Source organism: Ceratotherium simum, chromosome 24, assembly GCF_057802395.1.
Source record: "Ceratotherium simum simum isolate JZ-2026a chromosome 24, ASM5780239v1, whole genome shotgun sequence".
NCBI lineage: Eukaryota > Metazoa > Chordata > Mammalia > Perissodactyla > Rhinocerotidae > Ceratotherium > Ceratotherium simum.
Genome location: NC_141923.1, coordinates 16,642,749 through 16,669,993, shown reverse-complemented (window position 1 = coordinate 16,669,993; position 27,245 = coordinate 16,642,749). Strand labels below are relative to the sequence as shown.

The 27,245-nt window shown below is 38.7% G+C and overlaps 2 protein-coding genes across 5 annotated transcripts in view; one reads left to right on the top strand and one right to left on the bottom strand.

Moving 5' to 3' along the window:
- Positions 1-8,569, top strand: part of SPATA7 (spermatogenesis associated 7) — a 43,343-nt gene extending 34,774 nt beyond the window's left edge. For all 3 annotated transcript variants that reach the window (XM_087448088.1, XM_087448087.1, XM_087448086.1), the window contains 4 exons: positions 800-921; positions 4,493-4,570; positions 7,579-7,636; positions 7,864-8,569. In XM_087448088.1, coding sequence (XP_087304214.1) covers positions 800-921; positions 4,493-4,570; positions 7,579-7,636; positions 7,864-8,448 — 843 coding nt within the window. In that variant the 3' untranslated portion in view covers positions 8,449-8,569. The remainder of the gene's footprint in view (positions 1-799; positions 922-4,492; positions 4,571-7,578; positions 7,637-7,863) is intronic.
- A 9,637-nt stretch (positions 8,570-18,206) lies between these two features.
- Positions 18,207-27,245, bottom strand: part of PTPN21 (protein tyrosine phosphatase non-receptor type 21) — an 81,206-nt gene continuing 72,167 nt past the window's right edge. For both annotated transcript variants that reach the window (XM_087448084.1, XM_087448085.1), the window contains exons 16-19: positions 21,988-22,116; positions 21,564-21,798; positions 20,977-21,137; positions 18,207-20,735 (exon numbers count right to left, since the gene is read on the bottom strand). In XM_087448084.1, the coding sequence (XP_087304210.1) occupies positions 20,607-20,735; positions 20,977-21,137; positions 21,564-21,798; positions 21,988-22,116 (654 nt within the window). In that variant the 3' untranslated portion in view covers positions 18,207-20,606. The remainder of the gene's footprint in view (positions 20,736-20,976; positions 21,138-21,563; positions 21,799-21,987; positions 22,117-27,245) is intronic.

Genomic DNA, 27,245 nt, shown 5'->3' with positions numbered 1-27,245 from the left:
TAAATGCTTGGCACAGTATGTGGCCCTTAGTAAGGATTCTGTAAAAGTAAGCCGCCATTATTTTTGTTTGTTTGTTAATATTATTGTTCATACTACTAGAACTGCCACTGCTTCTACATATTTGATATGTTAGCATTTGAAACAGATGGTTGAGTTTCTGAATAATGGGATATTTTTTTCTCAAGTGTACTGAAAACTTGCAAATTTGCTTCATTTTCTCTTTATATGTTTACTGGTGGTATTTCTTAATGTCGTTTAAAATATCCCTCATTAAAATATAAGAAATAAGAAGTTGTTGTATCTTACTTTAAGTAAATTTAAGAAAAAAGTCCTAATTGAATGGAAAATATATTCTAAAACATCCTTTGTTGTACTATATCAGTCACTTTTTATAGAGATATCACTGGATATATCTACTCTCTTACCTCGACTTTTTTTTTTGCAAATTTGCTGTTTTTCTTTCCTTTTTTTTTTGATTTGAGGAAGATTGGCCCTGAGCTAACATCTGTTGCCAATCTTCCTCCTTTTTTCCTTTTTTCTCCCCAAAGGCCCAGTAGATAATTGTATGTCATAGTTGCACATCCTTCTAGTTTCTCTGTGTGAGATACTGCCTCAGCATGGCTTGATGAGCGGTGCGTAGGTCCATACCCAGGATCCTAACCAGCAAACCCTGGGCCGCAGAAGCGGAGCGTGTGAACTTAACCGCTACGCCACCGGGCCAGCTCCTGCTGTTTTGTTTTATTTCTGCTTTTATAATGTATTTTTGAAACAAAATAAAAATTTATTCTTCTCATTGCAGCCCGAGGCACCTAGTTGTATGACAAATGGTACCAAAGGAAAAATAAGCCCTTTACCTTTACAAGTGCATGGCTCACCATGGGACGAGGTGAAGGATGGTGCTCTTCAGTGTTCCTCCTCAAGGTAAACAGCTCACAGGAGAAATCACTTCAGCTGTCTTTATCTAACTGCTTTCCTATATAATAGACATACAGTGTTTGTGACATAAGTCCTATTTTAATTCCATGCTCGCTATTCTATTTTGGTGATATACATACAATTCAGTGGCCGTGTTAGTTTTACTAAGGAAATTTTACAAAGTAAGTGTCAGTCAAAATTTTAATGAATTCATTTTGTTAATTCATGAATAAAGGAAAAAAGAACACTGGCTTATATTATTTGCCATCACTATTCATATGAAAAAGGATTTTCCCGAAGACAAATCCTCCAGCAGTGATGCTAACCAGTTTACGTGGCACAAATAGTACTGAAGAACCTTACTATTTGAGGATTCATAATTTGTGATTTTGAATATTCACTGTATGCTAATGCTTTATCCACGCTATGTAGAGGCACTATTTTTAAAAACTACTCAACGTGTTTAGTACTTATGGAGTACTGCACCTAAATAAAAATGATAGGTTACCAGGTAGGATAGAACCTAAAAAATGCCTTTGATAGTTTCAGCTGTCAAATGCATTTCCAGTGTTAGAGATTGGATATAAGATGAAGGAGGTGGAAGAAAAAAAGGACTAGAGATTGAAAAGAGAGCAAGAATGAAGGGTCATATGTACACGCAATGCCTCAGGGCCCAGCTCCTCCCTCAGGTCTTTCCTAGGGAGAGCTCACCGGGCAAGGCTGTGGGGGTTCATGGCTAACTTCTCCGTCTTGAGATTCATGATGCTTCAGTACTCATAACCCAAGATTTATAAGCTACTCTTGAGCAAAAGTCTGCAACGAATATAAAGAATGACGGAAAGGAATATTTATCTTTTCTAGTAGTTTCTATCTAAAGTAAAGTAAAATATTACAAGTGAATATACCTGAATAAAAAGCTTGGAATTAACTAACGACGACATAACTGAATACTGACAAAATTTATCATAATGACCAGCTTAAAAATTTTTTCCATAGGGCAATAGGTATCTCCAGGTTATATTGAGATGTTAACCTTAGTCAAATTGATATTGTTTATACTAGGTAAGTGCCATAGTACAGTTTTAAAAAGGATTGTGAATTTGTAATTAGAGACTAGTTAAAAAATCTATCTTTTAACAAATACATGGATAAAGAACAGATTAGTGGTTACCAGAGGAAAGGGGGTTGTGGGGTGGGTGAAAGGGATAAAGTGGGGGCCAGCCCCATGGCTTAGTGGTTAAGTGGGCGCGCTCTGCTACTGGCGGCCTGGGTTTGGATCCCGGGCGCGCACCGACGCACTGCTTGTCCAGCCATGCTGAGGCGGTGTCCCACATACAGCAACTAGAAGGATGTGCAACTATGACATACAACTATCTACTGGGGCTTTGGGGAGAAAAAGGGAAAAAAAAAAAAGGAGGAGGATTGGCAATAGATGTTAGCTCAGAGCCGGTCTTCCTCAGCAAAAAGAGAAGGATTGGCATGGATGTTAGCTCAGGGCTTATCTTCCTCACAAAAAATATAACAAAAACAAAAACAAAAAAAAGAAAGGGGTAAAGGGGCACATATGTGTGGTGACGGACAATAATTAGACTACTGGGGGTGCACCATGAAGTCTATCCAGAAACTGATGAACAATAATGTACACCCGAAATTACACAATGTTGTAAACCATTATGATCTCAATAAAATTACTGGGAAAAAAATCTATCTTTGCTGCTTACTAACACGTGACCTTGGCAAGTTACTTAGCCTTTCTGCCCCTTGGTGAATTCATTAGTAAGTGGGGAAAATCATACCTACTCAATATACCTGACAGAATTGTTCTGAAGATTAGATTAGATCGTGGATATGACAGGGCTTTAAAAGTTCTGGAACATATTATTTCTAATGGATGGTATTATTGAACACTTATTGTATGCCCGTCATTATTTTGTTTAAATATTTTAATTTCCTCTTTCTAGGGCAGTATGTCAGTATTCCCTGCAGCCTCCTTCAGGGAGAAAAATCCACTCTAAGATCTTCATTTTGCTTAGTGGAAATCAAGAATTAAGAATCAGGGGGGCCGGCCCCATGGTGTAGCGGTTAAGTGCGCGCGCTCCGCTGCTGGTGGCCCGGGTTCGGATCCCGGGCGCGCACCGATGCACTGCTTGTCAGGCCATGCTGTGGCGGCATCCCATATAAAGTGGAGGAGGATGGGCACAGATATTAGCCCAGGGCCAGTCTTCCTCAGCAAAAAAGAGGAGGATTGGCATGGATGTTAGCTCAGGGCTGATCTTCCTCACAAAAAAAAAAAAAAGAAGAAGAAGAAGAATCACACAGACCGTTATAATATAAGTCAGGATTGAACACTAATCTCTCTTACAACCAGCTTTGGGGTTCAGTCATATAATACATGCTAAATTTGAGAGAATGACCAGAATTTTCTGAAATAATTACCAATCACTTCATCTTTATGCCCAGTGGAAATGTGTCCCTAAGTTAATAATACCTGCTATTTTTTAATAATTAGTACTCATAATTCTTATTTATTTTATCAGTAAAAATAATCAAGAAGAGTTTTAGAGAAATGCAGACTTTTGATAGCTCAGGATCCCCTTCCTAGAGGTTTCTAACCTCACCAGTTCTTTGCAGATATTACACTTCTAAGTTTTAATTAAGCTGCATTTTTTCAGGGGAAATAATCTATTTTTATAGAGTTTCATTCATTTTCAAACTTGCTGCTTAAATATTAGTGCCTGTGAATTAGTTTGAAAGTGTAACTTTTTATACAACATTTTAATCTTTTATCTGATTTGCTTGTTAACTCTTCCTTTTATATTTGCTTATTCAGCAATTGAGTAATTACTTGCTATTTTTACATTTTCTATCAATTCACTGATTTCAGCTAATTAAAATCAAACTTATAATAGTATCCTAATTTTACTGTAATAGTTACTAAAATATAGTTATCTCTTAAGATAGTATAATAAAGAAATGTGTCCAAGTAATTAAAAATTATCACTATATTTATGTGCACAAATTTTTCTAATAGAATATTTTTCCTCCTCTCCAAATGTTTTGATAAAAAAAATAATTTTTTTCTGCTAAGTAAATTTCCCAACCTTAAAACAAGATGCTCTGCTACGAACAGGAGAAGATTTCATGTATGAAGTTCTTGCTTCTCTGGATGACGTTCCTCTTTCCCTTCCTGCACGTGCCGTGGTCAGGAGCCAGAGGACACTTGCGATGCTCCTCGGCAACACGCGCCCAGTGGATCACATTTGGCGGCCCTCTTGCCCTTGGTTGCTCTCATTTTTTTATTTTGTTTAATTTCTGCTTATTTTTTACTGCTGGATGAATGTTGCAGACATCTATGAAATTTTACCCTATTCAGGAATATTTTCTCATCTGTAGTAAATATCCTTGCACAATTTGAGAAGGTAGACATATGCTTGTTTTATAATATTCCTCTTAATAATGTGAGATAGAAGTACTTTTGTAATAGTGGAGATATTTCTAATTAGGCACCCTTGTTTCCTATAGTTTTCAGAGTAAGCAAGCAGTAATTTTTATGCTCTGTGTTGCTTTGCCTTCACAGTGAAGAAGAACTGTTGTATCTGAGTTTCATTGAAGATGTAACAGATGAAATTTTGAAACTTGGTTTATTTTCAAACAGGTTAGATTTTTTAACTTGTATATGGTGGTTGAACAGTACATTAAATACTCTTCATTTGGTGTTAATTTTTTTAATTTATTTCCACGTTAGGAAATGAAAAATTATATTGCTTTCTTAGGGGACCATAGTCTTGATAGCAAATTGTAGAGAATGTTTAATTCATACTTTAAAGCAAGTTCATAGTTTGGAAGAGTTTATAGAAAAGAATAGAGATTTTAGTCATTTAAATCTTTTTATATCTCTTAGATACAGAAACAGATTGGTAGTTGCCAGAGGTGGGGGTTAGGGGGTGGCGAAATGGGTGAAGGGAATCAAAAAATACAAACTTCCAGTTATAAAATGTATGTCATGGGGATATAACGTACAGCATGGTGACTATAGTTAATAATACTGTATTGCATATTTGAAACTTGCTAAGAGAGTAGATCTTGAAAGTTCTCATCACAAGAAAAAAAAAATTCTGTAACTGTGTATGGTGACAGAGGTTAACTAGACTTATTGTGCTGATTATTTTGCAAAATATACAAATATCAAATCATTATGTTGTACACCTGAAACTAATATAATGTATGTCAGTTATACCTCAATTTAAAAAAATCTATCACAAAAAAAGGAAAGAAATGGTATCCATATTTGAAAGAAAGAAGTAAAACTGTCTTTATTCACAGATAACACTATCATCCATGTAAAAATCCCATAAAGTCTACAAAAGACAAACGAGAAAACTATTATATCTCCTAGTTATAACAGACTAGTAAACTAAAGTTTTGCTTCTTATTTTCAAAGATCCATCATCTCATTTTACTCTTTCAAATTGTCAGAATCAAAAGCAAACATTTTTGTTACATTACAAAATTTTGTTACCTTTTGTTACATTTTAGTACATACTGTTACTAGTAAAGTGAAGATAAATTAAAAACTAGATTTGCATACTCTAAGTGAAATGAAAAGTTTGCAAAACCAAATGAGGTATGGCATGTCTCAAAGAAACTGTGTGGTCCTGAATCAGGTTGAACATTTATTTGTCTAAAATTCACTGGGCACTAAGCCCCACTTTATGTTATGTATCACAGGACCCCATTTTGTATACTGCATGCTTTCCCTGTCATAATAATATGTTAAGTGCAGACATTTCTAATGAATTATTTCTATTCCTATGTGAAGTTTTTTTTCTTTTTAATTAAATTTAACATTTTCATTTTTGGTATAAAAAGATACACCAGAAAGACCTAAGTTTTTTGACAATAATTCTGTTTACCTCTTTCATTTTAAAAAGGTGGTTAAAAATGTTTGCATAATGGGTATAGAGTTTCAGATTTTCGAGATGAAAAAGTTCTGTTGATATGTTTCACAACAGTGTGAATGTACTTAACACTACTGCACTGTACACTTAAAAATGGTTAAGATGGTAAATTTTATGTTTTTTACCACCATAACAAAAATATTAAGATTTCAACTATAAATCAAAAAATAAAGATTAGAAGCAAAAAAAAGAAAACAAAAAAGTATGCATGAAACATATGTATTTATGCTAAAAGACACATTTTTCTCTTAGAGTGTAAGGCTGTTTATTGCAGCATTTTTTATAATAGCAGCAAAAAATGGAATCAACCTACATGGTGACTAGTCAAGGTTTGGTTAAATAGATTGTAGAATATTTACAAAAGTAATTTCTGTTCAGAGATTTAAAATAATGTTGTAGAAGTGAATTTATTGAATCAGAAAGATGTTCAAAATATATAGTTGGTTAGAACAAAACAAAACAGGGACCCAGGGGCCGGCCCAGTGGCACAAGCAGTTAAGTGCGCGCACTCCGCTGCGGCAGCCCGGGGTTCGTGGGTTCGGATCCCAGGTGTGCACCGACGCACCGCTTGTCAGGCCATGCTGTGGCGGCATCCCATATAAAGTGGAGGAAGATGGGCACGGATGTTAGCTCAGGGTCAGTCTTCCTCAGCAAAAAAGGGGAGGATTGGCATCGGATGTTAGCTCAGGGCTGGTCTTCCTCACAAAAAAAAAAAACAGGGACCCAACAAACAGTATGTATGGTTTAATCCCAGTTTTGGTAAAGAAATATTCATATAGAAAAATGCCTAGGAGTGAATAGTCCAAAACATCTACAGTAGTTGTAAGATGTAGAACACAGGTTTCTTGGGCTTTTTAAAAACTGCTAAATAATTCAGAACTACCAAATCTAAAGTTGGCTTATAAATTCATTGATAATGACAAATGAGTTGTTTTTCAAGAAACTTACTGATACATTCATGTGGTAGTGAGACACGCATGGTGTAGTTGAGAGAAGAAATTCTCTGGAGTCAGACACATGTGGTTAAATTCTCTTAATGGCTGTGACCTTAGGGGAGGAAACTGTCATCTTAGACATGTTGCTTTCTCATCTTTAGAGTGTTTTTTCCAGTACTTTTCTCTCCCATTATTGGTTATGATTAGAGGTATAATGATTACTATGTGTCTGTCACAAATGTCTAGCACTTAGTGGTGCTTAATAAGTGATAACTTTTAGGTTATGTGGATTTACCATCAGTGGAATTTTTTCAAGTGTAATTTGGGAAGCATTGTAAAATAACTCTTTGTAAGAGGATTTTCTTTAAGGTTAGGTTTTGGGGGTGGTATATACATGAAAGACAAGAGGGAGAGGTTTTTGATGTTTGTGTATGTGTGTGAGAGAAAAAAGAGCTTTTTGGGGTGTGCAGGGGGTGATTTTTGGACCTCGTTTAAAATAGTTTATTCACAGAAATGTTAAGTAGCATGCCATCTTTCAGGAACATTGGCATCCGTTATGTAACTTAAACAAATGCATAGTGGAAGCCATACTAGCTTCCACTTTGGAGAACTTGACAAAACAGGGAAGGATGAGTGTTTAGCTTTGGAAAGAAAAAGAGTTATCTAAAAAATATTTTCCAACCTTCAGTAGTTTAGTTATTGCATGGCTGTTTTATGATTAGTTGATTTTCTGATTTTGAGACATTAACATTTTTATTTTTCATTTGTAGGTTTTTAGAACGACTGTTTGAGCGACATATAAAACAAAATAAACATCATTTGGAGGAGGTTTGTCTTTCTTCAGAACTTCATTAGAAAAATTCTAATATAGAAAGAATCTTAAAGTTTTTCCATACCCTCAAAGAATGCATTAAAAGCAAGCAGTTTTTCCCCGCACTTTTTGTGAGGGGGTGGGGGGCAGAGTATGGAAGGAGTATTAATCCTGCTGAGACAAAAGTAGTTCAATTTGGCTAGTTTAGTTAATGGAATTATTCTTGTCTTTTTCTTAATCTTAGGGAAAAATGCGCCACCTGCTGCATGTCCTGAAGGTGGACTTAGGCTGCACGTCCAAGGAAAACTCAGTAAAGCTAGATGACATTGATAAGTTGAATTTACTTGATTTTGAAAAGGCTGAGAATTCAGAACAAAAGGAATATAAAAATGAGCAAGATGCAACAATTCAACAGGAACGTCAAGAATACCAAAAGGCCTTAGATATGTTATTGTCTGCACCGAAGGATGGGAACAAGGTATTCTCTTCACCAAATGAATTTTTCCTGCCCATCTATAAATCAAAGTATTCAGAAGGGGTTATAGTTCGACAGGTGAATGATGGAACAAATCTTGGACCTTCAATTTGGGATGAAAAAAATCCAAGTATTTCAGATAGCTTAGCAGACCAAGAAACCTCTGTCAATGTCATTGAATGTGATAGTGACACTGAAAAGGTTGAGACTTCAAATGAATTTTGTCGTCTTAGCACAGCACTCTCCCAGTCTCTTCAGTTCTGCAGTGTCAAAGGTGACAATAATCATGACATGGAAGAACCAACTCTTAAAATCATGGAAATGAGCATTGAGGACTGCCCTTTGGATGTTTGATCTTCATTAATAAATATCCCAAATGGTCAGTAATTCAATATTCCTTTTCCTCTTTTTTTTCTTTTATATTAAGATTTCTGTATTCATTTTCTATGCTGTATAATAAATGACCATAAAATTAGCAGCTTAAGACAACACATGTGTTATTTATCCCACAGTTTCTGTGGATCAAGCACAGCTTAGTTGGGTCTTCTGCTCTGAGTCTATCACAAGGCCACAATCCAGGTGTTGATCGGAGCTATGGTCTCATCTGGAGGCTTGACTGGGGAGAGAATCTGCTTCCAAATTCTTTTCAGTTGGCAGAATTCCTTTCCTTGGAGCTATAGATCTGAGGGCTTCAGTTTCTTGCTGGCCATTGGCCATTGGCTGCCCTCAGCTACCAGAGGCTGCCCACCCTTCCCTGACACTTGGCCCTCTGCTAGCAAGAAGGAGTCTTGTATAACATAACGTAATCACAGGAACGACTTTCCATCACTTTTGTCATATTCTTTTGGTTAGAAGCAAGTCACAGGTGCTGCCCACACTTAAGGGGTGGATATATTATACAAGAGTGTGAATGCCAGAAGGTGAGAATCATTGGGGTCACCTTAGGATCTGTTGGCTACAATTTCTAAAGTTGATTTTCAGCGAAATGTATTCTACCCAGACATAAGTGGGTTTTGTAGACAATGGGAAATGGTTTATGATCTGGCGTGGATCTTGAAACATTAAGCCTTGTCTACAGTGTCTCTCTTTTTTCTTACTTTCCTGCAATATCTAAAGCCTCAGGGCCTTTCTAGTTGTCAGTGAGCTAGGGCAGTTTGTCAGCTATCTGAAAAATCATCCCTTCTTGTGAGGGCAAATATTCTGTCAGACCCAGTCTAACAGTCTCCCCTTTCCCTTGTAGTTCATGAACTGGATCCTAACTATTAAGATATGTCTCAGAAGACTCATCTCTACTGAGGTCTTTTCAACCACTTACAATAATGTAATTGAATAATTGAGTGCATATTACATACAAAGTTTCATGCCTAGGCACTGTGGAGGATAAAAAAATGAAACAGAATAATGATAACCCAAACGTTCTTCTAGAAACTTAGCAACGGCCTCCAAGTATCCTGTTCTTTAACTCGGGCTGTACCATCCTTTGCCCACACCAGTGTTTCCCAAAAGGAAGTGCATACCACAAGAGGTATTAGAGCTGATTTCTGGTGGTCTGTGGATGACAAGTTCATCTCACTCCTGGGGAGCTGACCATCACCACCGTTCAGGATTCAGGCTCAGAGACAACCCGCAAAGTACAATATGGTGGGGCTGAGCACCCAACCCACTTCTTGCCCCAAGCCACCCTGCTGTAGTCATTCCTCAATGCCACCTACCCCTCATCTCTCCCTTCTGGAACTCTTCTCCTTAACCCTCTAAGCCACCCCTCCTTTCCCCCTCCTGCTGTCCTCTTAAACCTCCTCCAAATATCCCCAGCCCTCTTCTTGGCTCCCAGCCTGGTTCTCCCCTTCAATCATCCTTCACCCTTCTATTTGCTTATTGGACTCCATCCTCACGGCTCGCAGGGTTTTCTTCAGCCCCAGCCTCAGTCTTCCACAAACCCCACATCCTATTATCCATGTAGCTACGTCAGGCTCACTGCCCTGGCTCAGTTTTCCCCCCTTCACTGCGGTTGCCATCTTGCTGAAGGCATTCTCAGTAACTGTCTTCCTGCCGCTTCACCCACTGGGCCCAGCCGCACACCTGCTACTGCCTGCCCTGCTCTGACGTGTCTGGCCTTCCCTATCCTCTAACTCTGGGTACAGCTCTTTGTTCCTGGGACCATGACCCATCCTAACTTTTGTACCTGTTGTTCTGTTATTGTTACTGTTATCCTCAGGTTTCCCTTTAAAATTTAAGTTTAAAAAGATGATTTGGATTAAAGAAATATTAAAAGTGGTTCTTGTGTACGGCAGAAGTTGTGTAAAGGTAGGAAGTGAGTGGTAAGTTAGGGAAACACTGGCTTACTCTTCAAGCAGCATCTTAATTTCTCTCTCTCCCTCTCCCTTCTCCCACGGCGCATCGTCAGCTTTGGCACAGAAGCATGATGTCTAGCCTTCACAGCCAGACTGCCTGAGTTTGATCCTTGTGAGTGGGGTTACTGAGCTTCTTTGTGCTTTCTCATTTGTTGAATGGGGGTAATTACAGAGCTTTCATCACAGGGCTGTAAGAATTAAATAGGTTGTACAAGAATTAAATACTCACAGGCTGCTATTATTATTTTAAAACAGACCATGCCACTCCCTTGTTTAAAAAGAACCTTTGAGTGTCCCCTTGCTAAAGATAAAGTATAGGCCCCTTTGCATTTTTTATAGTCGTGTTTTCCTTCCCAGCTCATCTCTTGCCATCCTCTCCCAAGCATCCTAAGTGTCCATCACATCTCATTGCTTGTTCTCTAAACATGCAGAGGTTTTCTCTCTCCATGCCTTCACATTTGCTGTCTGTTCAGAATATCATTTCCCTTCCACTGCCCTCTTGATCCTTCATTGACGGCCCGGATTGAATGTAACACTGTGAGACCCTGAGTGATTGCCCCACTATTTGTCCCACCTGCTCTGGGATCTGGGCTCTTTTCGTGTCTACAATATGAATTATAACATTGTTTACATACCCAGTTTGTCTCCCGTCTAGACTATGAGCTTCTCAAGAGGAAGGACTTATTTCTCTTTCGATCCCCAGGTCACTGTCTGCTTGAGCATGAATGCATTCGTTCATGGAGGAAGAGAGTTTGAGCTGGAGGGAAGGCTTAGCTACAACAAAGTTATGGGGAAACAGGGCAGGTGTTTCCTCTTCTATTTACACTCAGAAAGTGCAGATTCCTCATGTAGAAAGGAGAATGTAGCAAATTGCTAAGTTAGGTGAAAATTTTCTCGTTTGCTCACATTTTAAATAGTGTAAAATATAAATTAGCATCTTCCTGAGAGGGCTTACTTTAAAAAGCCACATTTTTTCCCAATGAAGCCAATCAGAAAAGATCAGAGCAGTTTTTATGGGGCAAGATCACAGTTTGCCAAGTGGATTAATTAGGTGTGTGGTTGCCAATGAATTACTTTACACAAGGCCTTGGTTTAAAAGAATTTGGACTAGATGATCCAAAAATTTCTTTTAGTTTTAGTATGCTAACATTAGTCTTAGCTTAACTCTTAGGGTCTTTAGAAATTATAATTGAAGTAATTTAATTGAAGAGGTAGAAACACCTCTTCACCCTTCATGCACTGGTCTAGTCCTGGAAAGCAGTCTGTGAAATTAATTCACACTTCAGGGATAGAAGATGCCCCCAACAAGTTACTTTTCCCAGATCTTTTAAAAGTGGCAGATGGAGCCAATAATGGCATATCCCAGAAGAACAAATCCATATGTTTCATTCAAAGGCCAGGAAGAGATACTTTTGAATTGGGGTAGGGAAAGTTTTGCTCCAAAGCCAACCTTGTTGTCTCAGGAATTCTGTCTTTCACCAACATTCAAGTTTTGAGGCAAGACACCTAGAAGTCCTGAATGTGAGGCTTCCACCCTCACCTCGTTCTTCCAAGTTCTTAAAGCAGGTGAGTTGACCATCAAGTTTTTCCCGAGAGGAAGAATATACTGTTTTATCATTTTTCTATTGCGGCTGTAACAAATTACCACAAACTTAGTGGCTTGATAAAAACCCCGCATTTATTATCTTACAGTTCTGGAAGTCAGAAGTCCTAAAATCAAGATGTTGCCAGGGCTGCTTTCTTTTGGAAGCTCTAGGGGAGAATCTGTTTCTCGCCTTTTGCAGCTTCTAGAGGCTGCCTGCATTCCTTCATTTGTGGCCACTTCCTACATTGTCAAGGCCAGCTGTGTAGCGTCTTCAACTCTCTCACACTTCTGCTTCTGTCATCACCTCTCTCACTGTGGCCGTGCTGCGTCCCTCTTAGAAAGACCCTTGTGATTACTTTGGGCCCACCTGGATAATCCAGGACACTCTCCCCGTCTTAGGAACTCGAATCACACCTGCAAAGTCCCTTTTGCCATGTAAGATAACATTCACAACATCAGGGGATTAGGATATGGACAACTTTAGAGGCCCGTTATTCAGCCTACCACAATTGTAAACATCATTAACCTAATAAAAATTGCCTAAATAAACTTTAGTGCCTATTAATTACAGTTTGGCTATGTAGTAAATCCCAAGTTGAGATCTACAGTGAACATCTATCTACAGCCTTTTAATTACTAAAGCAGTGGTTCTCACACTTACATCAGAATCACCTGAAGAACTTGTTAAGGCAGATTTCTGGGCCTCAGCCCTATGGCTTCGGCTTCAGAATTTTCAGATCTGGGATGCACCTCCAGAATTACATTTCTGGGCCGGCCCCGTGGCTTAGCGGTTAAGTGCGCACACTCCGCTGCTGGCGTCCCGGGTTCGGATCCCGGGCGCACACCGACACACTGCTTCTCTGGCCACGCTGAGGCCGCGTCCCACGTACAGCAACTAGAAGGATGTGCAGCTATGACATACAACTATGTACTGGGGCTTTGGGGGAAAAATAAGTAAAAAAAAAAATTATTAAGAATTACATTTCTAACAAGTTTCCAGTGCTGCTGTTACTGGTCCAGAAACAACCCCACTAAAAAAATGAAGTGGAGGGGGCCAGCCCTGTGGCATAGTGGTTAAGTTCAGTGAGCTCCACTTCAGTGGCCTGGGTTCATGGGTTTGGATCTTGGGCACAGACCTACACCACTCGTCAGGCATGCTGTGGCAGTGACCCACATACAAAATAGAGGAAGAGTGGCATAGATGTTAGCTCAGGGCGAATCTTCCTTAGCAAATAAGTAAATAAATAAGTGAAGTGGACATTCAACAAATAACAGCAAGTTCCACCACAAGGATGGTAGTGTGAGGAAATCTGCCAACCTGCTGGGAAGTTGATATTGTTGGGAAGTACACAAACATATTCTTCAAAGACTTTAATTGTTCCACAGATGTCCTGATTAGTGAAACTGGCTATTTTGCAAGATGCATTCTAACTCTTAAGTGATTGATTACTGTGGAGATGTGTGATGACAGATTGGCAACTACTAAAAGAAACATCTACTGTGTAGTACATTATTTAAACTAAACTAAACTAATGATATGCCTCAATTCAATAAGATCTAGAGTGAAAAAAAATAAGAGGGAAATAGCTTTAACTGCTATTATATTCACACACAAATCATATCTTCAATATTTATTTTTATGGCAAAAATAGACTGTAATATATTCACTTCACATATATTACATTCAGCCATTCAAACTTTTTTGCCCATTAAATGTATACACTTTTACAAACCAATGACAGTTTAAAAGAATTAAGCTTTTCTGATTATATATTTTTACATTATTGATTGTCAGACAGTAGCACATAAAATTGCTTTTTAAACTAGCAAATAATACTGGACAACTATTTACACTACTATTTTAAAAAGGTAGAATTCCTGGAGCATTGCTTGAATTATAGGGCAAATTGCTAAGAAAATGTATTTCATATAAATTTTCTCCAAATTTTGGTTTTAAGTTTGTTAGGCCTATTAAATCATACTAACCTCTGTTGAAATTTTTATATAAATAGACTTGCTTTCTAGATGTTTATTTTTAAACTATGCTTTGCTAAATTTACAATGGGTAGGGTTTGGATTGCTTCAGTTTTTAACCAGATTAGACAACTCAAACATACAACCAATTTCTAGTTTGTTAGTGAAATTCTTTATCTGAACTAAACAGCATCATTATAATCAGAATACAGTCTTCCCTTGGTATCTGCGTGGGGACTGGTTCCAGGACCTCCCTGTGGATGCTCAAGTCTGTTAGTCGGCCCTCCACATCTGTGGGTTCAGCATCCGTGTACTCAGCGACCCAGGGTTGGTGTAATCAATGGATATGGACCCCATGGGTACCACGGGCCGACTGTACCTGCCTCTATTAAGCACAACAGAGGAAACATTGAGGTGTTTTCATAGGAAAATATTTAACATTTGTATGATAAAAATTTAAGCATTTTATATTTTAATGTAAAAAATTACTTGAGAATACAATAGAAGGCAAAAATATATTCCAATGGCCCAATGCCAATCAATCTTTGAGGAAGGTTGACTGTAGTCAAGTGTTTTAAAAGGCTTAATATATTAACAAATTATTTTTCCCCTCATTTTTAATGTTACTTAGAAACTGAGTATACTGATAATTGTGTAACAGCTCAATTCTACAACAAGAAATTAAGCTGCTTTTCATATAGAATTTTTTAAAAATCTAATATGGAGAGGGTCTAAACTGATATTAACAGAAAGTTTTCATAAACACTGAGAATCATCCCTATACAATAACTACTGCTTCAGTTTCTCTGTTGTGCCACAAAAACCAAACTATGCAAATAAAACCCATCAGAGCTCTACCAATCTAAAAGTTGTTACAAATTATTTTTTTCTTTGTGTTTTTTTCTTTCACCTTTTTGTTTAATTCATGTGGGTTTAAGAGTTTTGTATTATTTTTAATCTTTTTATTAAATCTGTTCTGGAAATAAGTGTCACCTCTGGAGAATATTTACTTTTTTTCAGGCTATTTGTTGGACTGAACCAGTATTGCACTGGTATTATTCCAGTAAAACTACCTAACCATTCGATCCTTTCAGGACCCTTAACTCTAAGATTAAATTATATTTCAATAAATATTCCTATAAAATAAGTAAGAAAAGATTTGTCTCATTCAATGGTCCATTAATTTCAAGTGATTTCTAATAAATTTCTAGGCTAATAAAGTTTGAAAAGTCTGTTAACATTAAAATAGCAGTCTGACCTGTGATATTTGCACTCTTATGAAAAATGAGATTGAGTTTATATTCCCCATTTATTTATTCAGTTTTTCTCAGCTGATAAATGGTCATGGAAAGCCAGTTACCATTAAATCTGTACTAATCTCATCAATCTACCCAAAAAATTGAGGACTGACAGATTTATGATCTGGCTAACCCAGATAATCCAACCTTCTGAACTTCTTTGGTAGAACAGACCTGCTCCTAAGAGTGAACACTGTAGATATTTTTTCACCAAGCTTTTAGAGTGAATTTAAAATACACATGCACACTTAAAATGTCAATAGTGACAAATGAAATAAAGTACTGGTCTTTTTATACCGTTTAAAAACCACCTGCCACTTCAGTTAAAATTGCAGATTGATCACACTGGAATCGTGTACTGCGATAGCCAGTGTGGGTAACTACTTAGAGGTTCACAGCTGAAGGATCTTAGATTTTTTTTAAACGGTCCTTTTACATGACACCACCAAGTCATTTAATGGAATTTAAGGAATAATGATCAAAAGATTTACTTAACTAATTAGTAATTTTCAAATATTTGGAATAGTATGTCAGCCATACTGTTAGTTTTACAGTTAGTTCAAATAATTATTCCTTTCTTGTCATTCATTTGTACTTATTTATAACATTAAAGCATAATTTAAAATAAGTATATGGTTACTATCTCTTTCTTAACCCATCAACATACTGGAAAAAGATTTACTCTAGTTTTTGAAAACTAAGAATTTTATTTTCTCAAATATCTGAGGGTAGTTTAAACATTTTTGGAAATATAATGTGCAGCCAGACCCTAGTTTACATACATGTGACCTGGAGAGACCCTTGACAGGGGAATATTTGCCTGGACTGCTGCTTCCTCAGCTGGGTGCTGCAGACCTTCAGCTTCCTTCTTGGCCCATCCTCTACGTCTCATTTCATGCCAGTGACAATCCAGAGGAGGATGTGTAAGTGGAAACAGGAACGGCAAGGGGATGTATTGCCAATTCATCCTCCTTCCCCACCCCACCCCACCCCTCCCCAGCACCGCCTCACAGGCAGCATCCCTGCTCACGTCATCATACGTCCTATTCTGTTCCTTACCTTCATGCGCCTGTTTCTGTAACAAAAGCTGGGATATTCACCTACGTGGAATTCTCTCATGAAACACTGATCAATCGGAGGCTTCAATTACTTGCTGAGGCTGTCCCCACTGCCAGGCAGAAAGAATTCATTCTCTAATCTCACCACCAGGGTGCAGCAGGGAGAAAAATTGCCATAAGTATACAGATTATGGCGATTTGGTTTTATACCACTGTTCACCTTTTAGAGCCCGTATGGTTTAAATAAGCTTTGAGGGGACAAACCAAGGAAGTTAACACCCACTTAAAGTATTGTTTACAAGGTGGAATATTACTATATCTCAATAATTCAACATCCATCTGAACTTTTAGAGCATAATTTTTATTTGGGAACTGCCTGCACTATACAGAAAACCATGCCACTTTAACAATTCAAGGACCCCTTCAAATGTTTTCCAAAATCCTCCCTCTATCCACCCACCCCCAACACATGCACATTTTAAACAACTGGACTCTCTGATTTTTCCTCATTTTTCTATAAGTAATTATAGATATTGGGGTAGATGGAGCCCTCGTGTACAGGAATTTGGAAAACTCACGTTCTTTGGAAAAGTGTTTTCCCAGGGAAATTCCTAATGTACCTATCCCTCTATTTTTGAAATGTCTATCCCTCAGCTCAAAAAAGAGTCCCCTCCAATTTAGATTTTTTTAAATAAACTTTAAACTAGAAAGAGAGAGTTTTAGTTTATTCCACATGAAATCTTGATGGGAAGCAAATTCCCTAAATTTATATCCAAAAGAGTTCCTTCAAAAAGTCTGATTGAAAAAATTGTTTAAACAGTAATTCTTGCTTCCATTTGTTCATACAAATCTCAAATAAACCTGCTCCTGATAAGTTGCAGCTAACATGAGAATCAGAACATCCCTGGGATACTGTAGTTTGTACAATATGTATGTATATTTCAATACATATAAAGTTTTATATATAATACATACATTTATATTTTCTTAATATCGTGTAGATTAACATATCAACCCATTTGAAATGACTATTTTCTTCTGATGATGAAAGCTCCACAAAAAAGTTGGCCATGCCATGCTGTCGCCTCTCAGTCCTATACCCCAACACTCTCTTCTTCTGTGTTTCTGCCTAGACCTTGCTCTTTCTGGAAGTTTCTAAGGAAGCACTGGTCCAGCTTCTGTTTTATTTTATTTTTTTAAAGATTTTATTTATTTATTTTTCCCCCCCAAAGCCCCAGTAGATAGTTGTATGTCATAGCTGCACATCCTTATAGTTGCTGTATGTGGGACACGGCCTCAGCATGGCCGGAGAAGCGGTGCGTCGGTGCGCGCCCGGGATCCGAACCCGGACCGCCAGCAGCGGAGCGCGCGCACTTAACCACCAAGCCACGGGGCCGGCCCTCCAGCTTCTGTTTTAATCCTGCCAAAGTGTTTTGAAGGCTAGGTTCTAGGGCTTTCTGAATGCTTCACAGTAGATGTTCCAAAAGAAAGTAATTAACAATGACTGCAATTAACATTCCAAATAATATTCTAAAATGAACACTTTCTGTACTCAAAACTATCAAGTAGAATATTTCATCAAAAGACCCCACTAATCAGGAAAACTGAGGCCAGAGATGCCAAAATTGATCAGTGGAAAACACTGGTTTACAACTTACTTTTTGTGAAAATGTACATTTTGGTAATTTTGATGTGAAATTAATATCAAGGAACTAAAAGACACTAGGATACTGAAGGATTGTGTAAGTTTGGCAGACAGTAACATCCTCAATTCAGACGTGGTAAACCTATGAAACCTCAGTGTTCTATAGTTTGCTCTTGAAAATCACATCATTTTGAAGTCCAGTAATTTGGATTTATTTTTATTCAGAAATGCTTTCATATTCACTAACTATAATTAAAAGTTTAAAAATTCAAAAGGGACAGAAAATTACAGTGGGTCTTAGACGTTATATCAAACATGCAACATTTTAAGAGTGACATTTAAACAGTATAATTTAGTCCTCATAAGTAATTTTCTTATAATCAAATTATTACAACAGGAACACAAATATATATTACTCTTTAGATTTTTGTTTTACAATATGTTCTTGTCAATGGGACACTTCAAAGTGTTTAAACGTGACAGAAAAGCATGTTTTAAAAACGTACCGTGAAAGAAAAAAAGCATCAGAAACACTCCTGTCCTCTGTAGGGTGTGGAGATGGGAAATATTACCATAAAAAAAATCTTACTTCATTTTTCTGGGGGCTCTTTCTGAATATTTACACTTAAGTGTACCGTTCTTTAAAAAGGACTTCTAAAAACAATTTTAGATTTAAAATTAGTATTTTGTTCCTAAGTGAGAAATGTGCCCACTTTCAATATTCCTTTTTATTAATATCTTCTGAATTTTCCTCTTAAGTAGTTGGCTCCGGGCAACTCAGAGTTAGGTTAGGCAGAGCAACACTGGACGAAGGAAATTCTGTCTCACGGCTGACAACACACACTTAATGGTGAAAAGAATGAGTTAAACTGCTTTAGGAGTTAACATGGGAATCAGAACATCCCGGGGATACTGTAATTTGGAGAAATTGCCCTAGATTTGACATTCTGGAAACTCTACATTTTGGAGAAGCAGCCTCAGAAGAAGGGAAAAGAGATGGCTCCGCAGCTAACTGTAGCCATGAGTCCTTACCTACTCAACTCCCACTGTGACAAGTCCATCTCAGCCTGGGCCAAAGGCGACACTCCCCTCTTTAATGCAGCCTGGTTCTGCCCACTGTGATGTGCGAACATAGGATGGGGGAGGGGGACAAAGAAGCTAAAATGGACCTCAGGAGTGAAGTTAGGGGATTAAGGAGCTAAAATTCAAGTTCCTCTTGAATACCACAGCAATCTCTGGTGGCCCCACAAGTTTGGGCTACGGTTTTGGGAGATGAGGTGAAACTATTACTAAGTCTTCCCTTCTTTCAACCAAAAGAAAATATAGCCTCTTCAAGGCTTCTTTTAATGATAATATAAACCTGATTTTATTTGTTTAAAAAGAAGAGAGGTTTAGGTGGAAGAACTCCAAGGAAACAGAGTGAGTCACCGACAGTGACAGGCCTTGAATTTCCTGGGGTCCCTACCTCTAGGGGGTCAGCCCCATACTCCCAAGTCCCCACTCTCCATCCCAGCATCTCAGTCTGAGCACAGATAACACTGCATTTTTGTAAAGACAGAGGCACCTTGCATTTACCATCTTGCATTTACACTGCACTTACTCTTATCCTAGTCATCCCACATACTCTCATTCCTTATCTCGTCCAAAACACTTCTTCTGCAACAGTGTCATGGTTACCGGTTCATCTATACAGCAACACATACATTAAAACTCAGATTTACTGGTTTTAACAAAAAAGTGCTTAAATCCTATGCAATTGTTTTTCACTTCATTTTCAACCAATAAAATCAAACTCATTTAGGTTTACGAATAATACTAAAAAAATAGTGAATCTGATTATTCTCTTACATTTTAAATAACGTGCCTTCATTCACAACTTTCCCTTACATTAACTGACTCATTTCAGTCCTTAACGAGTTGAACTCTTGTTTGGAAAATATAGAAGGTACAAATATATAGAATTTTTAGGTTAAAAAATTCTTTGAATATAAAAATGCTTTCTATCTTTCAAAATAACACTTTTAGATTCTTCTGTAGTTTTGGGTTTGGTAACTAAACTGTTAAATACTCAAGGTTTTTAAAAAATAACAAAAGATAATAACATGGTTTTAAATACAAAGTTATATAGGAACTACTCATATCTGTGGGTCAGCCCCATGGAAAGTTCAGTTTCTCAACAAGAAAACCCCAAATATTTCAGTCATAAAATAAAATTCCATTATCAAAAACTAGTTTAAGATAGAAACCTATGCACTTTAATGATTGCCAAAATTGCCCAGTGTAGCTTCAGTAAAATAGAGAATTGTCTAGAAAATACAATCTCCAACACGTGTGCAAGTACTGCAAATCAGACAGACCGGAGCAGGGCAACACGCTCGAAAGCAAGTCCTTCTTCAGCATCTTTCCCAGGTTAAGAATCCCCCTCTTCAGCCTTAAGCTTTGCACATTTCCTTCAGTGCGCCATCATTCATACCATCCTTCACGTCCCGATGTAGTGTCTGCGTGGATTGAGTGTTGAGGGGAAAGTATGAGTTAGGCAAGCACTTTTTTTTAGCTGTAAACGCTTCACATCATCAGGTCCCCATAAGAAGTTGTGGGAGCTTATATGAGCCTTGAGCTTTTCAGGAACTGAATGAGAACTCGGTATACGAACGTGTACTGGCAGAGGGTCTGCACCATCATCATTCTCTGCTGCCTCAGCATGTCCAGCACCCTTGGGATGTCCAGCACCTAGATTGAGAGAAACAGCGATGAGAAGGATGCATTCCCTGGGGGAGAGCTGGAGGTGGGTGCGGTGTCCTCACAGAGTTCTGGTTAGGAGACAGTCTCTTTTCTACCTTAGCATCTTCTGTTAGAAACCCCCAAGGAACTAAGTGTAGAAAGAACTGAACCGCCAGGCCACCAGGTCCCTCTCTTCCCCAGCCCTGTGCCTAGCCCACTTCTCCCCCCCACCAAAAGAGGACATAAGCACCTCGTTGTGTTCCAGACAGGCAATCATGATCTCGGACAAGATGACGACCCCGGTCCTCCCCACTCCAGCACTGCAGTGGACCAGCAATGGAGGGTTGGGGCTTTTTGGTTCACTTGTACTATTTGTATGGCGTCGAACAGACTGGATCTCTTCAAGGTATGCTGTGAAATACCCATGAAATAGAAAAATACTCAGAGATTAAGGCTTATGAAACTGACAATCTTCAGATTATCTCTACTGATTGAGATAACTCCAGATAAACACATTGCGTGCCAATTAACCAAGCCCAACTCCTAACTGACAGTGTGATTTTAGGCAAGTCACTGACTCCGCCTGGGCTTCATTTTCTCATCTATAAAATGGAGGAGAGAGTCTCTAACGGTCATTTATGGCATTCTACTCACTACCAAATTATACCTTAAAACTTCTTCTGTTAAGCCTCCCCTAAACACTTAAAACATTTATTTTAAAACAAGTTCAAAGCTTATATGAGACAACATAAAGGAAATATTTCAGGAACCTAAGTCTCCCTCTCGATGGCTATTTCATAGCTCCAGTGGAAGCTGTGCTCCAGTGAAGACACTTACATAAAAATCCCTTGAGGTCCTCTGGACAGCCATGCTCAGGCCAATCTGTGTACTGGAGATGCCAAACCGTCCTCTCCTGCCCCGTGAGAAGGTGCTTCATCTTCAACCCTGTGGTGGCATAGCAGCCAGAGTCTGTGCGGAACCGGGTTGTGATCTTAAACCTTCCATAGGTGACGGTGTTGTGCCTGGAACCAAGTCGTGGCCAATACCTAAAGCTCTTCTCCCTTCCACCCTCCTGTGAAAGACAAGCACAGTCAAAACACAACACGAGATCCAGCAATGGACGTCCTTTCATCCAGACAGCACGTCTGAAATTCAGAACCGCAATCCTACCCTGCCTTTTTCTAAAGATCAGGATCCCACTGATCAACATTAACTGCTCTTCTGAGGCTGAGAAAATCAATTAAGAGAAATGCGTACTTACCTCTTCTGCTGTCACCATCGCTATAATTGCAATTCCCTGTTCCCACACCATCTGCCAAAAATCTTGACAGGTATTCTGTAATGGTCCCTGTGTGGCAATATAATCCCATTCAATTCCACTGACAGAGACCTGAAATCAGAAAAGATTAAAAAAAATTAAGGACGGTGTCAAGATGGCAGCATAAGCACACTCCAAACTCACCTCCTCCCATAGACATGACGAATTTACAACTACTCTTGGAAAAATTACCACTACGAGAGAACTGAAAACTGGATAAAAAGAACCCCCACAAAAAGGGACAGTGTTGACTGAGGTCAAAGAGGCAGAAATTCCTTTCTGGAGAGAAAAAAGCCACCTTCTAGGGGCAATGCTTCACGGCAGGCCAGGAGCAATCTTAAGGTAGGAAGCCTTTCCTTAGAGGAGTAGGGGATCTGAGCAGGGGAGAGTTACCACAATAAGCAGCTTTTTGACTCAGCACAACAGAGACAAGTGTCATAATACCTGGCTCTGCTGGCTATTAACTACAATGGGGAATACCCCCAGAAAAGCTATCAGACATAAGGAAAAAAAGCCTGCTCTTAAAGAGCCCATGTACAAATTCACCCGTTTCAGAAAGCAACCTAAAATCACCAGAAAGAAAGGTGCACAGTCCTTTGGAAAAAAGAGACTCACCTGATAGGCTCTGGGTGCATCTCAGTAAGAGGTGAGACCTCTCCAGGGACTGAGACATTGGCGGCAGCCATTACTGTGACCTAGTACAGGTGTGCTGACACAGACATTGGCAGACGCCATTGGAGTTCTTCCCCTGGCCTGTTAGTGCAAGGGTTTGCCCCACCCACTAGAGCATTTAATCCAGCTCAACCAAGATTTAATGCAGGGCAGCCTACCGTAGGGACTGGCCCCACCCAACAGCAAGCCCTCATAGGGCTTGTGGGCCCACATAGGCAGGGTGCCTGGAACCTCTGCAACCAGGTGAGTGGGTCCACCTCTGCGAGGCAGGATATGCAGAAGGGGCGGGCCTGCATTGGTGGAGTGTATGGGGCCTCTGCAGTGGGGCGACTGGGTCCACTTCAGTGGGTCAGGGTGCATACACAGGGCAGCACTGTGTTGACGGGTTGTGTGGCCCTGCAGGCCGTGGGGCCTGTCAGCTGCAGCAGACTTGTGCTTCTCTAACAGCTACATAGGGGATTGGCCCCATCTTCCAATTGGGCCCTCCTATGCCTGGGGCCGGCCCCAAGCAGCTGCAACCCTAAGAGAGCTGACGAGAGCCTTGTAGGCCAGAGGCCTACAGCAATTGTAAGCCCTTGAGCCTAGCAACCAGCCACACTGGGGGCCTACTCACTTAACAGAAAAACTGCAACAGGAATGTGCTATTAGACCTTGCAGCCAACTGTGCTGGGGCCAGGGGGGCAGCCTAGCCTCCCCAGGCACCTGCAGCAACAGCAACCCTGCCACAACAGAAGGAGGCATGTAGCCCACACAGGAGACACTCTTGGAACATTTGGAACTGGTGATGAGAGGGAAGTACACTGCTGGGCCTCATAAGGCATCTCTTACATGAGGCCACCTCTCCAAGATCAGCAGATGTAGCTGATCTACCTAATACACAGATATAAGCCCAGAGAAAGAGGCAAAATGAGGAGGCAAAGGAATATGTTCCAAGTAAGGAAACAGGACAAAACCCCAGGATAAGAACTAAACAAAAGAGAAATAAACAATCGAACTGACAAAGAGTTCAAACAAAGGATGCTCACTGATCTTGGGAGAAGAATGGATGAACTCAGTGAGAACTTCAACAAAGAACTGGAAAATATAACAAAGAACCAATTAGAAACAAAGAATACAATACTGGAAATGAAAAATTCACTAGAGGGACTCAATAACAGAGTAAATGATACAGAAGAACGGATCAGCGAGCTGGACGAAAGACTAGAGGAAATCACCCAAGCTGAACAGATAAAAGAAAAAAAAATTTAAAAGAACAAGGGCAGTCTAAGAGATCTCTGGGACATCAAGTGCACTAACATCCATGTTATAGGTGTCCCAGAAGGAGAAGAGAGAGACAAAAGGGCAGAGAATCTATTTGAAGAATTAATAGCTGAAAACTTTCCTAACCTAAGAAAGGAAACAGACATCCAGGTACAGGAAGCACAGAGAACACCAAACAAGATAAACCCAAAGAGGCCCACACCAAGACACATTATAATTAAAATGTCAAAAATTAAAGAGAGAATCCTAAAAGCCACAAGAGAAAGGCAACAAATTACATACAAAGGAAACTCCATAAGGCTATCAGCTGACTTCTCAGCAGAAACCTTACAGGCTAGAAGGGAGCACGGTATATTTAAAGTGCTGAAAGGAAAAAACCTACAGCCAAGAATACTCTACCTGGCGAGGTTATTATTCAGAATGGAAGGAGAGAGAAATAGTTTCCCAGACAAGCAAAAACTAAACAACTTTATCACCAAGAAACCAGCTTTACAAGAAATGCTAAAGGGACTTATTTAAGTGGAAAAGAGAAGACCACAAATAGGAGTAAGAAAATTATCCAAAAAAAGCAATAAAACCACTGGTAAAGGCAAATATACAATAAAGGTAGCAGATCAACCCCCTATGAAGCTAATATGAAGCTCAAAAATCAAAAGTACTAAAATTATCTATTTCTTGGGGTGGGTCCCATGGCTTAGCGGTTAAGTGCGCGCACTCCACTGCTGGCGGCCCGGGTTCAGATCCCGGGCGTGCACCAACGCACCACTTCTCTGGCCATGCTGGGGCTGCGTCCCACATGCAGCAACTAGAAGGATGTGGAGCTATGACATACAACCATCTACTGGGGCTTTGGGGGAAAATAAATAAATAAATAAATAAATAAAGTAAAATTATCTATTTCCATGATAAGAGGGTAACAGATACCCACACACAAAAAAAGAGGTTAGATATGATATCAAAAAGATAAAATGTGGGACGAGGAAAGTAAAAGAGTAGAGCTTTTGGCAAGAGGTCAAACTAAAGAGACCATCAACTTAATATAGACTGCTATATACATAGGTTATTATATATGAACCTCATGGTAATCACAAACCAGAAACCTATAGTAAATACACAAAAAATTAAGAGAAAGGAACCAAAACATAATACTACAGAAAGCCATAAAACCACAAGGGAAGAGAGCAAGAGAAGAAGAAAGGAAAAGAGAAGAACTACTAAAACACCCAGAAAAAAAAGTAACAAAATGGCATAAGTACATTCTTATTAATAGCTGCTTTCAATGTCAATGGACTAAATGCTCCAATCAAAAGGCATAGGGTGGCCGACTGGATAAAAAAACAAGACCCATATATATGCTGCATACAAGAGACACACTTCAGACCTAAAGACACTCACAAACTGAAAGTGAAGGGATGGAAAAAGATACTCCATGCAAATGGCAATGAAAAGAAAGCTGGGGTAGCAATACTTATATCAAACAAAATAGACTTTAAAACAAAAACTCTATCAAGAAACAAGGGCATTACATAATGATAAAAGGAACAATCCAACAAGAGGATATAACACTTGTAAATATCTACACACCCAACATAAGAGCACCTAAATATATAAAGCAATTATTAACAGACATAAAAGGAGAAACACACAGCAACACAATAATAGTAGGGGACTTTAACACCACACTTACACCAATGATAGATCAATAATGAAACTCTGGCCTTAAATGACATATTAGACCAGGTGGACTTAGTAGATATATACAGAACATTCCATCCAAAGCCCACAGAATACACATTCTTTTTTTGTTTGTTTGTTTTGTTTATTGCAGTAACATTGGTTTATAACATTGTATGAATTTCAGGTGTACATCATTATATTTCTGTTTCTGCACGGATTACATCATGTTCTCATGTTCACCACCCAAATACTAATTACAATCCAACACCACACACATGAGAATACACATTCTTTTCTAATGCACATTCTCCAGGACAGATCACATATTAGGCCACAAAACAAGTCTCAATAAATTTAAGAAGACTGAAATAATTCCAAGCATCTTTTCTGACCACACCAGTATGAAACTAGAAATCAACTACAGGAAGAAAATGGGAAAAGCCACAAATATTAAAATGCTACTGAACAACGATTGAGTCAATGAAGAAATCAAAGGAGAAATCAAAAAATACCTGGAGACAAATGAAAATGAAAATGTGACATGCCAAAATTTATGGGATACAGCAAAAGCAGTTCTAAGAGGGAAGTTTACAGCAATGCAGGCCTATCTCAACAAACAAGAAAAATCTCAAATAAACAATATAACAGTGCACGTAAAGGAACAGGAAAAAGAAGAACAAACAAAGCCCAAAATCAGTAGAAGAAAGGAAATAATAAAAATCAGAGTGGAAATAAATCAAATAGAGACTAAAAAACAATAGGAAAAAAAGTCAATGAAACTAAGAGCTAGTTCTTCTAAAAGATAAACAAAATTGACAAACTTTAGCCAGATTCACCAAGAAAAAAAGAGAAGGCTCAAATAAATAAAATTAGAAATGAAAGAGGAGAAATTATAACAGACACCTCAGAAATACAAAAGATTGTAAGAGAATACTATGAAAAGCTATACACCAACAAACTGGATAATCTAGAAAAAATGGGTGAATTCTTAGAATCATACAACCTTCCAAAACTGAATCAAGAAGAAACAGAGAATCTGAATAGACCAATCACCAGTAAGGAGATCAAAACTCCCCCAAAATAAAAGTCCAGGACCAGACAGCTGCCCTGGTGAATTCTACCAAACATTCAAAGAAGACTTAATAGCTATCCTTCTCAAACTATTCCAAAGAATTGACGAGGAGGGGAAGCTTCGTAACTCATTCTACGCAGCCAACATTATCCTGATACCAAAACCAGACAAAGACAACACAAAAAAAGAAAACTGTAGGCCAATATCACTGATGAACATTGATGTAAAAATCCTCAACAAAATACTAGCAAATCGAATACAACAATACATGAAAAAGATCATACACCATGATCAAGTGGGATTTACTCCAGGGATGCAGAGATGGTTCAACATTCCCAAATGAATTAACGTGATACACCACATTAACAAAATGAAAAATAAACATCACATGATCATCTCAATAGATGCAGAGAAAGCATTTGACAAGATACAGCATCCATTTATGATAAAAACTCTGAATAAAATGGGTATAGAAGGAAAGTACCTCCACATAATAAAGGCCATATATGACAAACCTACA